The 17,400-nt window shown below is 42.5% G+C and overlaps 1 protein-coding gene across 6 annotated transcripts in view; it reads left to right on the forward strand.

Annotated features, from left to right (window-relative positions):
- The window catches only part of LOC128405953 (zinc finger protein 711-like), a 57,653-nt gene that overhangs the window by 14,368 nt on the left and 25,885 nt on the right, over positions 1-17,400 (forward strand). Inside the window, exon 2 of one of the 6 annotated variants that reach the window (XM_053373007.1) lies at positions 520-637. The exons of the other annotated variants lie outside the window; for them this stretch is intronic. Within the exon in view, the coding sequence (XP_053228982.1) occupies position 637 (1 nt within the window). The 5' untranslated portion in view covers positions 520-636. The remainder of the gene's footprint in view (positions 1-519; positions 638-17,400) is intronic. 6 annotated transcript variants of the gene reach the window in all.

Here is a 17,400-nt window from a genome sequence, read left to right on the forward strand (position 1 = left end):
TACGTTACTCTACATTTTTAAAGGTTTTTTCTTTTTAAAAAATCTAGATTTTATAATGACCTGTTTCAGGAAATTAATGGCAATACATAAATTGAAGCTCAGATACTCAATAAAAACAGCAGATTCTTACAGGACCTTAAAGACTATCAAAGTTACTGTGACATGAGCTTTTGTGAATTACCATTTATTTTATCAGATATAGGAAGTGTTATCAACTGCATGTGTGTCTTTCTGTGTGTATATATATATTTACACACACACTGTTGGGTTGGGGGCACGTGTGTGTCGTGGGTGAAAGTGAGAGAGAGAGAGAGAGAGAGAGAGGGGGGGTATGTGTTTGTTTTATACATACACATACTATCTGACTGCAACTCAGGATAACACTTCAAACATCTGATGAAGTGGACTGTAGTCCTGAAAAGCTTATACCATAAGAAATTTGTCCTTAAGGTGCCGTTGATTTTGCTGTAAGAGATGTGACACAAATAACATAAAACATCTTTTGTTTTTGTTTTTCAGGTTTGTGATGTTCAAACACCCACAGTGGATTGCTAGCTCTTGATCCTTATGATGGCACTGCATGTACATTACTGATGATCCTTCTTTCTTTTCTTCTTTGGCGATCACTCGTAGCCGAGTAAGATTGTCTTCCATAAACACAGTTTTAACAATGAGTCCGTAAGTGGCTGTGGAGACCATTTCTGGATCCACACGTCCTTCCACAGTGGGGACATTGGTTTCCGGGTGGGAGTTGATCACGGTGTGGATTTGCCAAGCGTTCCTTCCTCTTAGCACGTTTCTCCCTTGCGTCCTGAGTTCGAGTGTCTTCAAAGCCCCTGACACCTTTGGTAAAGGCTGTTCTCCAACTGGAGCGCTCGCAGGCCAGTGTTTCCCAGTTGTCAGTGTTTATACTACATTTTTTTTAGATTTGTCTTGAGACATTCTTTAAATCTCTTTTGTTGACCACCAGCATTAAGCTTTCCATTTTTAAGTTTGGAATAGTGTAGTTGCTTTGGAAGACGATCATCAGGCATCCGCACATTACCAGTCCAACGAAGTTGATCTTTGCTTCTTCCAGTACACTGGTATTAGTTCGCCTGTCTTCCCAAGTGATGTGTGAATTTTTTTGGAGACACTGTTGATGGAATATTTCGAGGAGTTGGAGATGGCGTTTATAAGTGGTCCATGTTTCACAAGCATATAGTAAGGTTGGCAGTACAATAGCTTTGTAAAAAAGCATTTTGGTTTCCCTGCGAATGTCCTGATCCTCAAACATTGCACTTCAGTCGGGAGAAAGCTGCACTCGCAGAACTCAGGCGATGCTGGATTTCAGCATCAGTGTTGGCCCTTGTGGAAAGATACCTGCCTAGGTAGGAGAAGTGATGGACATTTTCCAAGGTTACACCATTGAGTTGGATTTGTGGTGCTGCAGAGGGGTTATTTTGTACTTGCTGGTGCAGCACTTCGGTTTTTTGGATGTTGAGTGATAGGCCAAGCCTTTCGTAAGCTTCTGGAAAGATTTTTAGGATGGTTTGGAGGTCATCCTCTGAGCGTGCGCACACTATGTTGTCATCAGCATACTGAAGCTCTATGACGGAAGTTATGGTAACTTTACTCTTTGATGATCCTATACTACCCACTACAGAACCACACTGGAGCTGTCTTTTAGGGGTAAGGTAATATTCCACCACCACCTTCTTCCATAATTTATTTATTTTGTTTAACAGCATTTATAACTGCTTAATATTTAAAATTGATAAGCGGTATGCAGAAATGCAAACATTAAAATTGTATAATAAAATCAGAGAAAAATACAAAAATCTAGTAATAACAGGGCCTTTCTTATGCTTATTACAATATAAGCAATATATCGGGCACCTTTTTCTTGGTGCTATTCCATTTCCCCTAGCAAGTCTGCCTTAATTGTAGTAGAATTCCACCACCCCAGTGATATCATTATGACAGTCTTGAAAGGTAGTGGAGTTTGTAACTAGCAATGTGTAGAACAACATTGTTGCTCCTGCTGCAGATCACATTTTCAGAAATTATTCTGAGACTCATGATATGCCATCCACATCTGGCATGTTGGCCAGAAGTTACCTAGCCTGTAAAATGGCATTGCTTATTTTGCAAATGTTATGAATTCATTCCTTTATTGTTTCCTATGAGATAGATACTAGGGAAGGGGTTTTCCCCAAAAAAGAAATAGCACAGCTGTAGAACTATGGCACATATCTCAAGGGCTTCTAGGATGGGTGTGATATCACCAGCATAGTACATGCTAAGACATCACATAAACTGGGAGCTGGCAATCTACAGTGAATCTGAACATCTCACACCTGGAAACAGCCAAGAAAGGTAAGTTAGAGGTGGCAAATAGTATTTTTCTTGATCTTTGGCAAACAGGCATTTCTGCAGCATTTATCTTCTAAATAATCTCTCCACAATTCATAGAATTGTAGAGTTGGAAAGGACCCCGAGGGTCATCTAGTCCAAACTCTAATGCAGGAATCTCTGCTAGATCATACATGACAGGTGGCCATCCAACCTCTGCTTTAAAAACTGGAAGGAAGGAGAGTCCACCACCTCACAAGGGGGTCTGTTCCACTGTTGAGCAACTCTTACTGTCAGAAAGTCAGAACCTCCTTTCTTGTAACTTGAATCCATTGGTTCGGGTCCTTGCCTCTGGAGCAGTGTCATTCTCCATGTAACAGCCCTTGAGATATTTGAAGATGGCTATCAGATCTCACCTCTGTCTCCTATTTACCAGACTAAATATACCTAACTCCTTCAACCGTTCTTCATAAGGCTTGGCTTCCAGACCCTTTATCATCTTGGTTGCCCTCCTCTGCACACATTCCAGATGGTCAATACCCTCCTTAAATTGTGATGCCCAGAACTGGACATAGTATTACAGGTGTGGTCTGACCAAGGCAAAATAGAGTGGTACTATTACTTCCCTTGATTGGGATACTACAGTGGTACCTCGGGTTAAGAACTTAATTCGTTCTGGAGGTTGGTTCTTAACCTGAAACTGTTCTTAACCTGAAGCACCACTTTAGCTAATGGGGCCTCCCGCTGCCACCGCATGATTTCTGTTCTCATCTTGAAGCAAAGTTCTTAACCCGAGGTACTATTTCTGGGTTAGTGGAGTCTGTAACCTGAAGCGTCTGTAACCCAAGGTACCACTGTATACTTCTTTGTGCTGAGAGCAACAATATGATATTGATAATTTGCATTAGCAGTAATTTGCTCAGTTTTTTCTCTGGGCTTACTGTGTGGACCAGACCAGAAAGTAATAGGCCCACAACTATCGAAAATCAGGTAAAATTTCTAGATATTCTAAATGACTCTGTCTAGAAGAGTTGGTGTTGGAATGAACTTGGGGGGGGGGGCAAACCTGCACTTAATCTTGAATGGTGCCCAGGATGTAAGTATTATTGAGCCAATTTGGAGCAGTGGCCATAGTGCTATTAAATTAAATAAGCATGCAGATGGCCAGTTGCCAAAAAAATCCAACATGCTCACATTTGATTTCAAAAGAGGATACTTCCATTAAATGAGGAGACTGGTAAAAAGGAAGCTGAAAGCCAAAGTCAGCAGAGTCAAATCACTCCAAAACGCTTGTGAGTTGTTGAAAAATACACTATTAGAAACTCAATTGGCATGTATAGGGCAGTTGAGGCAAGGTACCATGAGGGCCCAGGAGACACCAGCATGGTTAATGAGCAGTCAAAGAAGCAATTAGAGGAAAGGCAGCTTCCTTCCTTTGGGTCATCAGTGGTGTATGCCTTGGAGTTCTGGCATGGAAACCAGTGTTAGAAACATATGAAATCACTTCCAGTCTGCTGCGAAGGATAATGACGGTGTGCTGGGTGTCGTCTGCGACACGGAGCTGGCAGGAAAGGCTTGGAGGGCAGCTCTGGATCTCAGCACACCCCCAGAAAACCCCCCACAGGAGAGTGGGGACCTGAGGGTTCCAGCAGAGTGAAAAATCTTGCCTCCCCCCAATCATCTCTCGGCCGCTGCTGTGCGCGCGGGAGGGAAGGGGAAGAGGCTTGAGATAGCTCTCAGCATCAACGCAGCCTGCTGCCGAAGCTATGATGTGTCACCAGAAGCAGCAGACAGATTCGAGGTAAAAGTCAATAAAATATTTTAAACGTGGAATTAGACTCTAAATTTACTATTTGGCAAAAGGAAAGCAAAACAGGAAGTCAGCTTCCGATATTTGCGGACAGGCTCTGCAAAGGGAACTTTTTTGTGAATGGGACTCGGATTCTGCTTATAGCAAAGGGGAACTGTAACAGTCAACTTTGACTGGATGGATGGTTACATTCTAACGGCTTGCAACTTTAACTGTATCCAGATACCTAGTGAGATACAAATGGAACTTTACTGACTGCTGGTGGTTTTAGCAATTTTATATAAAAATTTGGAGGAGCTAAAGAAGAAAAGGGGGAGGAGAGGAAAGTAAGCCTGCAGGGAACTCTTGCACATTTGGGGGGTAACCCCCCAAAAGTGGGAAATAGCCTGGAACAGCTTCCCAAGCATTCTGAACCCCCCCAAAAAACCCTGAAAGAGCTCCCCAAATAAGATTTTCTGATTAAAAATCCGGCCTGTTTGTGAGCTTGAAGACATGCCATGGGATTACAATAAAAACAAAAAGGAACTATAAGTCTTGGAACTTTCGCAAACCATCATCATTTGAAACCTTGCAAGTACATAAGTACAATGTTTCTTCTACTCCTTTTCTCTAAAAGACAATAACAGGAAATTGGACTGGCCTAACATATTTATACCACTTCACTTTCTCTGCCTTTTGGAATATTAATGAACTATTTCTCTCTTTCACTGCACAATATTGTATTTGTATATTTTATATTTCTTGATCTAATTGAAATTTGGGGTTTGTTTTTTTACATTTCCCTTTTGCTTTGGTGATAAAAGTATTTGTTACAGTGTGGTGGGGAGGGAGAAAGCAGACAAAAGGGAAAGTGAAACCAAGAGAGATCTGGGGGGGGGGGGTCAGTCTCACGGCTGAATAGACTCAGAGCCTGTAGGTGTGACCTTGATCAATTCACACAATACTGGGAACCAACAGATAAGAAATGTCTGGAACAGACAGAGTAACAACAAGGAAAGCGACTGTTTCTGCTGCTGCGGCAGCTACTAGATGGACCAGCGTACAGCTTGGTGACAATGGGGATAAGGGAGAGAAAGAACAGACAGATCTTTTTGCATTGTCAGTGTGGTGTAGTGGTTAAGAGTGGTAGACTCATAATCTGGGGAACCAGGTTCACGTCTCCGCTCCTCCACATGCAGCTGCTGGGTGACCTTGGGCTAGTCACACTTCTTTGAAGTCTCTCAGCTCCACTCACCTCACAGAGTGTTTGTTGTGGGGGGGGGGAGGGAAAGGAGAATGTTAGCTGCTTTGAGACTCCTTCGGGTAGTGATAAAGCGGGATATCAAATCCAAACTCCTCCTCCTTCTTGTAGCTTTCGGAATTTAGAAAAGAGATGTTGAACTCAATGAAATAATTTACACGACAGGTCCACAGTGATATGGAAAAATCTAACTTATCACTGAAGGAAGATGTACATAGAGACATTGAGAACTCAAAGTTTTGAAAGAACAGTTTGGGATATTGGGAGATAAGGTCAACAACTTGGAAACAAAAGTAGACAAATTAGAAAAACTATGAGAGGAGGTCACAGAAGTAAAAGAGAAACAAAAAGGGGTGTTGGGATTGGTACAAGGGGTTCAAGAGAAACAGAATGACTTAGAGGTTAAGGTTCTACTTTTGCAATTACAAGAGACAGGACGCTCAGAATCAGAGGCCTACCAGACTCTGACTCTGAGCCAATTCTAGAGACATATGTGATGCAGACAATTTCAGAATGGATGGAGGAAAGCACAGACTGGTTGGACGGCCTAGTAGAAAGCTGTGTTAGAATTAAATCATTTCAGAGTAGAGAACGGAAGCAGCCAGGATACATTTTTCTAACATTAGTGACAAAAAAAGTGAAGGACGCAATCCTTCAGAACAGTTTTGAAAATGATCTCGTGGTTGCTGGGCAGAAAGTAGACATTTTTAGAGAGATTCCGCTGAAACTGAGATTAAGAAGAACAAAATATAGGTTTTTGACAACGGTTCTTTGGAGAGCCGACATCAGATACAAATGGGAATTCCCAGAGGGCATTTCCTTTACATACATGAAGAGGAGATATAGACTGACATCGGAATTTCTGGACAAAAACAGGAGAGACTTAGATCCCAAACAAGATAGGGGATACCCCCGAGCTTAGCAAAAGAAAGTTCTGGAACAACTAGCATTGGAAGAGGCTGCATCAGGGAAAGTAGATACTGTAACTGACTCTGAAAATGGCCAATCTTAAATTAACTGAGTTGGAACATAAATGGTTTAAACTGTGAAGCCAAACGTCATTGGATTGAACATGTAATAGCAAAACAGAAATTAGATATAATTTGTCTCCAAGAGACACATATTGCAAAAAAGCACAAAAGGGTCTTAATTAATAAAAAAAAAATAGGTATGGATTTCATCTCATCAGATAAATAGTCTTTTATTTGCACTTGAACCCAAATTGATTCAGAAGGATGAAAAAGGTAGAATTCTAATAATACAAATTAAAATTCAGGGAGAGGAAGTGATACTGGTTGGCATTTATGCACCCAATGACAAGAAAGCGTTAGAAACAGAATTAGAATTAGAAGCAGAATTACTTGAATTCACAGATCAAAAGATCATTCTAATGGGAGACTTAAATGGAGTTCCATCTCTAGTTGAAGACAGATCAGCCAGGAAAAAAGAGACTTGTTGTTTAGTCCTGTCCGACTCTTTGTGACCCCGTGGACCAGAGCACGCCAGGCACTCCTGTCTTCCACTGCCTCCCGCAGCTTGGTCAAACTCATGCTGGTAGTTTCGAGAACACTGTCCAACCATCTTGTCCTCTGTCAACCCCTTCTTGTGCCCTCCATCTTTCCCAACATCAGGGTCTTTTCCAGGGAGTCTCCCCTTCTCATGAGGTGGCCAAAGTATTGGAGCCTCAGCTTCAGGACCTGTCCTTCCAGTGAGCACTCAGGACTGATTTCCTTAAGGTTTGATCTTCTTGCAGTCCATGGGACTCTCAAGTGTCTCCCCCAGCACCATAATTCAAAAGCATCCATTCTTTGGTGATCAGCCTTCTTTATGGTCCAGCTCTCACTTCCATACATCACTACTGGGAAAACCATAGCTTTAACTGTATGGACCTTTGTCGGCAAGGTGATGTCTCTGCTTTTTAAGATGCTGTCTAGGTTTGTCACTGCTTTTCTCCCAAGAAGCAGGCGTCTTTTAATTTCGTGACTGCTGTCACCGTCTGCAGTGATCATGGAGCCCAAGAAAGTAAAATCTCTCACTGCCTCCATTTCTTCCTCTTCTATTTGCCAGGAGGTGATGGGCCCAGGAGGTGATGTAGACTGATCTTCTCCAATCCTCTGGCCACTGCTGAGTTTTCCAAACTTGCTGGCATATTGAGTGTAGCACCTTAACAGCATCATCTTTTAAAATTTTAGATAGTTCAGCTGGACTATCATCACTTCCACTGGTCTTGTTATTAGCACTGCTTTCTAAGGCCCATTTGACTTCATTCCCCAAGATGTCTGGCTCAAGGTCAGCAACCACACTACCTGGGGTGTACGAGACATCCATATCTTTCTGGTATAATTCCTCTGTGTGTTCTTGCCACCTCTTCTTGATGTCTTCAGCTTCTGTTAGGTCCTTACCACTTTTGTCCTTTATTATGGAAATATTTGCACGAAATGTTCCTTTCATAGCTCCAATTTTCTTAAACAGGTCTCTGGTTTTTCCCATTCTATTGTTTTCCTCTATTTCTTTGCATTGCTCGTTTAAGAAAGCCTTCTTGTCTCTCCTTGCTATTTTTTTGAAATCTGCCTTCAATTTCCTGTATCTTTCATATCTCCCTTGCATTTTGCTTGCCTTCTCTCCCCTGCTATTTGTAAGGCCTCGTTGGACAGCCACTTTGCTTTCTTACATTTCCTTTTCATTGGGATGGTTTTCGTTGCTGCCTCCTGTATAATGTTGCGAGCCTCCATCCATAGTTCTTCAGGCACTCTGTCCACCAAATCTAAATCCTTAAACCTGTTCCTCACTTCCACTGTGTATTCATAAGGGATTTGATTTAGATTGTATCTTACCGGCCCAGTGGTTTTTTCCTACTTTCTTCAGTTTAAGCTTGAATTTTGCTATAAGAAGCTGATGATCTGAGCCACAGTCAGCTCCAGGTCTTTTTTTTGCTGACTGTATAGAGCTTCTCCATCTTTGGCTGCAGAGAATATAATCAATCTGATTTCGATGCTGCCCATCTGGTGATGTCCATGTGTAGAGTCGTCTCTTGTGTTGTTGGAAAACAGTGTTTGTGATGACCAGCTTGTTCTCTTGGCAGAACTCTATTAGCCTTTGCCCTGCTTCGTTTTGAACTCCTAGGCCAAACTTGCCGGTTGTTCCTTTTATCTCTTGATTCCCTACTTTAGCATTCCAATCCCCTATAATGAGAAGAACATCCTTCATTGGTGTCATTTCTAGAAGGTGTTGTAAATCTTAATAGAATTGGTCAATTTCAGTTTCTTCAGCACCAGTAGTTGGTGCATAAGCTTGGATTACTGTGATGTTAAAAGGTCTGCCTTGGATTCGTATCGAGATCATTCTGTCATTTTTGAGATTGCATCCCAGTACAGCTTTCGCCACTCTTTCGTTTACTATGAGGGCCACTCCATTTCTTTTACGGGATTCTTGCCCACAGTAGTAGATATGATGGTCATCCAAACTGAATTTGCCCATTCCCGTCCATTTTAGTTCACTGATGCCCAGGATGTCAATATTTATTCTTGCCATCTCATTTTTGACCACTTCCAACTTACCAAGGTTCATGGTTCTTACATTCCAGGTTCCTATGCAATATTTTTCTTTACAGCATTGGACTTTCCTTTCCCTTCCAGGCATATCTGCAACTGAGAGACATTTCGGCTTTGGCCCAGCCGCTTCATCAGCTCTGAATCTACTTGTACTTGTCCTCCGCTCTTCCTCAATAACATGTTGGACGCCTTCCAACCTGAGGGGCTCATCTTCCAGCATCATAACTTTTATATGCCTGTTGTCTTTGTCCATGGAGTTTTCTTGGCAGGGATACTGGAGTGGCTTGCCAGTTCCTGCTCCAGGTGGATCACGTTTGGTCAAAACTCTCCATTATGGCCTGTCCATCTTTGGTGGCCCCGCATGGCATAGCTCATAGCTTCTCTGAGTTATTCAAGCCCCTTCGCCACGGCAAGGCAGTGATCCATGAAGGGGGGGGGGGAGAGACTAAGGAAGGCAACTTGTCAAAAACCTTTTTTGATATGACTAAAAATCTAAATTTGATAGATTTATGGAGAATGAGACATATGTTTGATAAAGAGTATACCTTTTACAGCCATGTAGATGACAGCAGCTCAAGAATAGACTCCGTATGGATTTCCAAAGAATTGGAAATAAGAGTCAAAAAATGGAAATTAATCCCAGAACCTTTTCAGACCACAATTCCTTGATTATGGAACTACAAAAAGAAAGCCAAATTTCTTTTAGATGGAGATTAAATGATGATTTATTAGATGACCAAAAATTTGTTGAAAAAGCAAAAAAGACCCTCACAGATTATTTTGAAATAAGCAGTCAAGGGCAAACAAAATTACAGATGGTCTGGGACGCAAGCAAGGCTGTAATGAGAGGACTCTTTATACAACAAAACTCATTTAAAAGGAAATTGAGAGAGAAAAAGAAAAAAGGAATTTTAGAGGAAATTATGAAAAAGGAGAAACAGCTACCAAACAAAGCAAATAAAGAGGCAGTAAAACAAGCAATTAAAACACTACAAACTCAATACTCAATGATCATAAACGAGGAAATTAGCTGGAAAATAAAAACGGTAAAACAAAAATATTTTGAGCATGCAAATAAACCAGGAAAGTTGTTAGCCTGGCAGCTGAAAAAAAGTGAACAAAGGAACTCCATAAACAAAATTAACATAAATGGCAGAATCACAGACAAGTTGAAGGAAATAAGAGAAGGATTTGTTAAATATTTTTCTGAGCTGTATAGACAAGGGAAAGAAAAAACATTTAAGATAGAAGAGTATATCAGAAGTAGTAATATGTCACACATAAAATAACAAAGGATCATTCTTAACTCCCAGATAAGAATGCAAGAATTACTTGAGGCAATAAAAAGCTCTAAAAATGCCAAGTCTCCAGGCCCGGATGGCTTTACGGCAAAAACATCATTGCCACTTTCTTTTCATTTTTAGCCTCCAGGTATTCTATTATATTCAGAATATTCCTTATATTCTGCTTCATTTGTCTGCCTGGTAAAAACCTTGCCTGATCGTGATATATATACTCATTTAATTTTTAAAAAAATCTAATTTCTAATCTAATATATTTGCGAACAATTTGTAATCATTGTTTAACAAGGAGATAGGACTATAGTTTTTAATTTGCAGTAAGTCTGCATCTTGCTTTGGAATTATTGTTATATAGGCCTGTTTCCATGTTTCTGGGATTTCGCCTGTATTCAATATTTCATTCATGACATCTTTCAATGGGTTCACTAATTGTTCATTTAATTTCTTATAATATTTCGCTCTCCCAGACCTTAAATTGTATTATGAATCTGCTTGTTTGGTATGGATCAGGGACTGGATGAGGTTGGATAAGCAAGAGTCATTAGAATTAGAAGGACATGACAACAGATTTGGTTGGAACAAAGAGCAGGCAAATCCCCTCCCCTCCAGGCAAGCAGAGGGGAAAGGAAAGGATCGCGTCCTTCCTTCTAATTCCTCTGTGCTCCGGTGCTGCTGCATCCAGGGAAGCATTTTAGGGACTCGCAGGCAGCCGGAAAACATGCAGGTGGGAGGGGGGGGCTGGCTTGGGTGGGTGGGGGGAAACTTTTGCCTTCCTTTCCTCCCTCCCATTAAATCCCTCTCCTGCATTCTTAGACAGCTGCTTCTCTGCACACCCCCTCGTGCTCCTTGTCCCTTCTGTGTTTTTCCTTCCCTCCCCACTTAAAACGTGGTTACAAAGCATGGATCCACATGGATCCTCAGGATCTTTGCATTGGGTCACCCCAAATTCACCATCAGATCACATAGCATGTCCATGGCTACAGCCTGCACCAAAAAAATCACACACCCACTGTTGCCTGGGGCTGCACTGGTGCAAAAACGTGGTTACAAAGCATGGATCCACATGGATCCTCAGGATCTTTGCATTGGGTCACCCCAAATTCACCATCAGATCACATGTCTGTGGCCACAGCATGAGGCACAAAAATGATACATCCACTGTTTCATTCAGAATCCCCCCCCCCCTTGTTTTCCTCCTCTAAAAACGATGTGTGTGTTATGGTCAGATTATAGAGCGAAAAATACGGTAGCAGAAGCCTGCGTACAGTCTTTGATTTATCACCCACACACAAGGCACAAGGGGAAGCGTGCCGGGCACCATTACATTCCAGCAGGTTATGGGTGCAACAACGGAATGGTTTTTTATAACGAGATACAAAGCTGAAAATGAATGAACTGCAGCTAATTTTTTATCTTCATTTTTCACGTGGTTTAGCCCACCCCCCTAATATTATTAAGAGGGTCTCTTCAGTTTTCAGAGTAGCAGCTGGAAGTGGGGAGGCAGAAAAAGCTCCTCCTTTCCTTCCACCCTGCAGTTTTTATCTGAAATTTTAGGTGCAGTACTGCACCCAGAGCTCAGAAACTGCTCACTCTGATGAAATTCCGTCGCAAAATGCATCTAGAACAATGGGAGTTTCAAACACTGATGGATACCTTCTGCGTTTAGTATGCGCCTTACTGTGCTCACTGAAACATCAGTGCCTGCTACCACCAAGTCTTACTGCAGCTCTTTTGCAGTCACTCAAGGGTTTTTCCCAGCCTGGCTTCTCAGAAATGTGGTTTCTGCTGCAGTTTGCTTCCTCTTTCTGCCCCATCCAGGTAGTGTAACCACCGTAACTTTGAACTTGGGAACTATGCTTCCAATAGTGTCTTTAGGAACATTCAGTGCCTTCGCTGTGTTCTTGTATGCTGCTCCTTGTTTGTGATGGGTGATGTTCTCTTCTCTTACCTTCTTGAACCATTCTCTTGACTTAGCCATGTATCTAACATGCATCCAAATTTGACACTCCTCAACCCCCTAGCCAGCTCAGGTATTTCATGTGTTGCAGCTCAAGTACACCTGATGCAACTAATGAAGCCCTTGATTCATTGCATCAGGTGTGCTTGAGACAACACCTGTTGTATTTGTGTTGTTGTGAGGGATTCTATTCAGGGGGTTGAATAATAGCAAGACTAGAGAAGCCAGTATAAGTTGCAATTTCAGCTGCATTTCGGGAAACCACTTGAAGCATCTGTTGTGTGGAGCTATTTCAATTGCTTTTGTTTGATTCGCTCACTGCAAACAGCTGGAAGTCTGTAAATTTTGATGATAAACATGATTTGCCATGGGGGTTGAATAATTTCAATTGCAACTGTACATGTTGTCCTTACTGGGTTCTATTTAGGATAAATGGGTCTTCCTGGATTAAAATGTAACAGAATAAAGAAAACTTGAAACCATAATATCAGTTACTTCAGGTATTTCTTCAAAAAGTTATTCAATTAAAGGGTACCTGAAAAGCTAGTCAGGCTTTTCTTTTAAAAATGTGTTCCAAAACAGTTTCAGCTTCTTTGAACCATCATTGACTGGCTTTGATCTGTATGGACAAGCTGTGGCTTCTTGTCCAGGGCTCAGTGATGAGTTGAGACTCAGTCTTACTTCAGCTCTGGTGTTAATCAGTTGGCATCGTTGTGCTCCCATTCTTTTATTGTCATCTTGGTGGGAATACACAAGTTAACTATTTTACCACATTTTTACTGTGAATCTGACATGTACTAATATATTTTCACTAAAGACTTGCTGTAAAAGAAAAAAAAGTGTTGTTATGTTGATGTAATCCTTTCAGTAAAATTGGTCACTAGAATAATTTGTTGACCCATCTAGTTGGGATGTACTTAAGGTAGGGTAAAAAGGTAAAGGGACCCTTGACCATTTGGTCCAGTAGCGGACGACTCTGAGGTTGCTGCACTCATCTTGTTTTATTGGCCGAGGGAGCTGGCGTACAGCTTCTGGGTCATGTGGCCAGCATCACCCTTTGGTTACATCAGACTAAATCCATGCAACTATTTCACATTTTAAAGCAGTATATAGGGAAAATAAATTTTAGCACCACTACCTACTGTATGAACTCTAGACAGCAAGTACAGTGGTACCTCGGGTTACAGACGCTTCAGGTTACATACGCTTCAGGTTACAGACTCCGCTAAACCAGAAATATTACCTCGGGTTAAGAACTTTGCTTCAGGATGAGAACAGAAATCGTGCGGTGGTGGTGCGGAGGAGGCCCTATTAGCTAAAGTGGTGCTTCAGGTTAAGAACAGACCTCCAGAACGAATTAAGTTCTTAACCCGAGGTACCACTGTAGTGTCTAAACTACACCTTACAGTTCCACATTTAAATATTACTAATATAGATTGGATTAGGGCTGGGTGATGTCAGCTTTTCAACATTGCAATGTATCACCAGCCAAACATTTGCGATATGACTATACATTGCAATGTTGAAAAGGAAGGGATGCAACAGACACACACAGCAAACTAGGAAAGGGGAAGGACAAGCACTGTTTCCCTGGTTTGCATCACTCGCTAACCTCCCCAGTGCCACAGTCCCTTCCCCTCAGGGCAGCCTATTTCCTGAGGAACAGATTTCTCCTCCGGGCTCCAGTGTGTTCCCGCTCAAATTCACCGCTCCTTCACCCCCTGCCTGATTCTCTGGACTCCTTCATCCATCAACCCCCCAATTACCATTCCTTCACCCTGCCTGATGCTCCACGATCCTCCACCCAGCCAGCACCACCCCGATTTCAAGCATCCTTCACCTATCCACACAATCTCAAGCCCAGGCCGGGGGCTCTTGTTCCTCCTGCCAGACACTGAGGGCGGAGGGACTTGGGAGCAATGGTGGTTTCACTCGTGGTATACCGCCTGGTGAAGCCTCCACCGTGCTCTGGCCCTCATATCGCCCAGGCCTAGATTTGATATTAAACTACATTCTAGAAGTTGCAATTACTATATTCAATTAAAATACCCTATGCATTGCACACATTTTGTCACTGGATTCAAACTTGTCTGTTCAAGTTTCAATTTTGTTGTGTAGTATACACCTCTGAGTCCGGGATGATGATTTTAGGATACTAGTTCATTATTATATCACTTAATTTAAAACTGCTGCCTTTCAGACTGGAGACTGAACAATTTTTAACATGAGTTCTTTATATACCGTATTTTTTGCACCATAACACTCACTTTTTTCCTCCTAGAAAGTAAGGGGAAATGTCTGTGCGTGTTATGGAGCGAATGCCTATGGATGGCGGGGGGATCTGATGCAGTCGTGAGCAGAGGATCCATAGTTCCCCTTCCTTCCCTCCTCCGTGGCTCGCTTTGAAACAGCAAAGCGGGAGAAGAGCCACTGAGTGGAGAGGAGAGAGGGACAGAGAGCCTGCTTGCTTTAGAGGAGAAAAGCGGGAGAGGAGAGGAGCCGCTTACACGAGTGTAAGCGGCTCCTGTCCAGTTGGCTCCTTTAAAGCAAGCAGGCTCTCTGTCCCTCTCTCCCCCCCACTCGCTAAATAACAGCGAAGTTTTTCGCAAGCCGGCTCTCTGCCCCTCTCTCCTCCCCACTCCTCTTATAAGAGCCTTCTCCTCTTATACCCCTCTTCTGCATTATTAACAGCATCCTTCTCCACCCACCCCACGCGTGTTCCTTGTCCCTTGAGTGCTTTTCCTTCCCTCCCCACTTAAAACGTGGTTACAAAGCACGGATCCACATGGATCCTCAGGATTTTTGCATTGGGCTACCCCAAACTCACCGTCAGACCACATGTCTGTGGCCACAGCATGAACCACAAAAATCATACATCCACTGTTTCATTTAGAATATTTTTTTCTTGTTTTCCTCCTCTAAAAACTATGTGCGTGTTATGGTCGGGTGCGTGTTATAGAGCGAAAAATACGGTATATAAAAAGGTAAGATATGCTTCATGCACTTTTATGTGCTACAATAATACTGTTACAAATATTTTACCTGAGGGTACTATTTTTATGATCAAATATCTTTCCTGGGGTTCCTCTTCCTCACCCATGCAGTTATGTTAAAACAAACACTACTATGATAGAGTACAGTTAGATAGGATAAGTGGGCAAGAAATGGTGGAGAATATAATTACACTTGACCATTGAAATACTTGAGTTACTGTCATCAACTCAGAGACTTAACATCTCATCTCATGCAATGCTTGTGCACTGAAGCTTACACAGGCTGGGTGCAGTAGGAGAACAGATACAGGTAGATCTCTTACTTGAGGGTTATATTTCTGGCTTATCACACATCTAAGTAAAATTGTGCAAAACCAGAACAACCCCTGGAACGGCCCTGCACAACCATCTCTACCTTTCTAAAGACTTTCTAAAGTGCTGAGTGGGCATTGCTCCCCATGCAAGCTGGGGCTCTGGGCAGGTCACATGAGTCCTCTAGAAGGCTCTGCAACACTTCTGCAAGATCTCACAGGGTAGTCTGAGATATCTCAGGACTTTCCCAGAGCCTAGAAAGCAAGATGGGGGAAGGGTTACTTAAAAAGCTCTTTCCATGGTGGAAAAACATGGTGTTGGAAAAAGCTGCTTAAGCCCACTGTCTTGCTTACCAGGCTCTGGGAAGCTCACACAAGGGCTCCTGTGAGATATCAGATGGCCGTTCTGGGTGCGACGGGGTTCCTGGTCTCTCACCCCTTTTATTTATTAAATTTTCTGGTATCTGCATAAAGCTGCGATCATATCGAATCCAGTGACAAAATCAGCTTAATATGAGCTCTACGTGTGTGTGCATGAATTCAACAACCTGATTCACAAGTCATGGTAAACCAAACTATGGCTTACTAGGACCGTGCAAATATGTTAGTTTTTAGAGAGGAGTGTGAGGTTTGATGTTTACAGGGTTAACATCTCTGTGTGTCCTGCATCTGGGGAGGAGCCTTCCCAACATCCGGGAAAGCTGAGTTCTTTGTCTGTGAGGTACTTTCACTTTTCTGCGGAGAGAGGCAGAGACATCATGTCTGCTGTTTCTGATGGAGTGTTTGTTATTTTATCTGTCTGATGTAAATAAATCTGTCTAGTTTAGAAGAACTACAGCGTGTGGACTGTCTCTTCACTCACACGTCAAGCACTCGCTGTGCCCACTCTGCTACAAGTCCGGGAATTCTGTTGCTGTGGAAAGTACCGGACCAGTCAAGGAGTTTGCACCTACTTTGCCCCTCCTTGGTCTTTTCAGTACAGAGCAGCATCTAAACCAGTGTTTGGCTTAGCATGTCATCTGAACCCAGGATCATGGTTAAGATTACAGATTGTAGTTAAAGAGGAGAGACCTTCACCTCTCTGGTTCAGAAAACATACTAAGTCATTGGTCACCAGCCTTTTGGTCTGGGGGCTCAAATTTGGAATTTTAAGGACACAAGTCAGAAAATGGCTGCCGCTTCCAAAAGAGCAGGAAAATCAAAGAGACATGAACATAAAATGGTTCAAACATAAAAAAAATCTGTTCCATTTTTTGTTGTTAGCAAATAATGTTTAAAAAACTTTCATTTGCAAACGCTGTTACGTTTTGGCTGTTAACATTGTTTGTTGCTGGTGTGCTGTTGTAGATTAGAGCTAGAAAATAAAAGATAACTGAATCCAAGCATGATTTTATATTACTGCAGCCAGTCATACACATGCATCGTCACAAATAAAAAGACATACTTAATGCTGACTGGCAAGTTGTTGGTCTTTTACTAGTTTCATAGAGTAGAAAATGTAAATTCTTTTCCACCAAACAGATCAGTGGCTCCTGGTAGATGCCGCTTGCGTGGTGAGAAACCTATCTTCGAGGCGAGCCGTGGCAGGTGGTTTGGGGGAGGCTGGCGGCTCCACAGTGCCATGCCATGTGGTGCCTTGGCTGATGTGCTCCGGTTGGCCAGCCTTGCCAGAAAGAGGCAGCTGCTGTGCACGGTGATGCTAATTGTATGCATGGCTGGCAGCTGCCTTCTTCCTACCTGCCAGTGTGGTGTAGTGGTTAAGAGCGGTAGACTCGTAATCTGGTGAACCGGGTTCGTGTCTCTGCTCCTCCACATGCAGCTGCTGGGTGGCCTTGGGCTAGTCACACTTCTTTGAAGTCTCTCAGCCCCACTCACCTCACAGAGTGTTTGTTGTGGGGGAGGA

Source organism: Podarcis raffonei, chromosome W (assembly GCF_027172205.1).
Source record: "Podarcis raffonei isolate rPodRaf1 chromosome W, rPodRaf1.pri, whole genome shotgun sequence".
Lineage (NCBI taxonomy): Eukaryota > Metazoa > Chordata > Lepidosauria > Squamata > Lacertidae > Podarcis > Podarcis raffonei.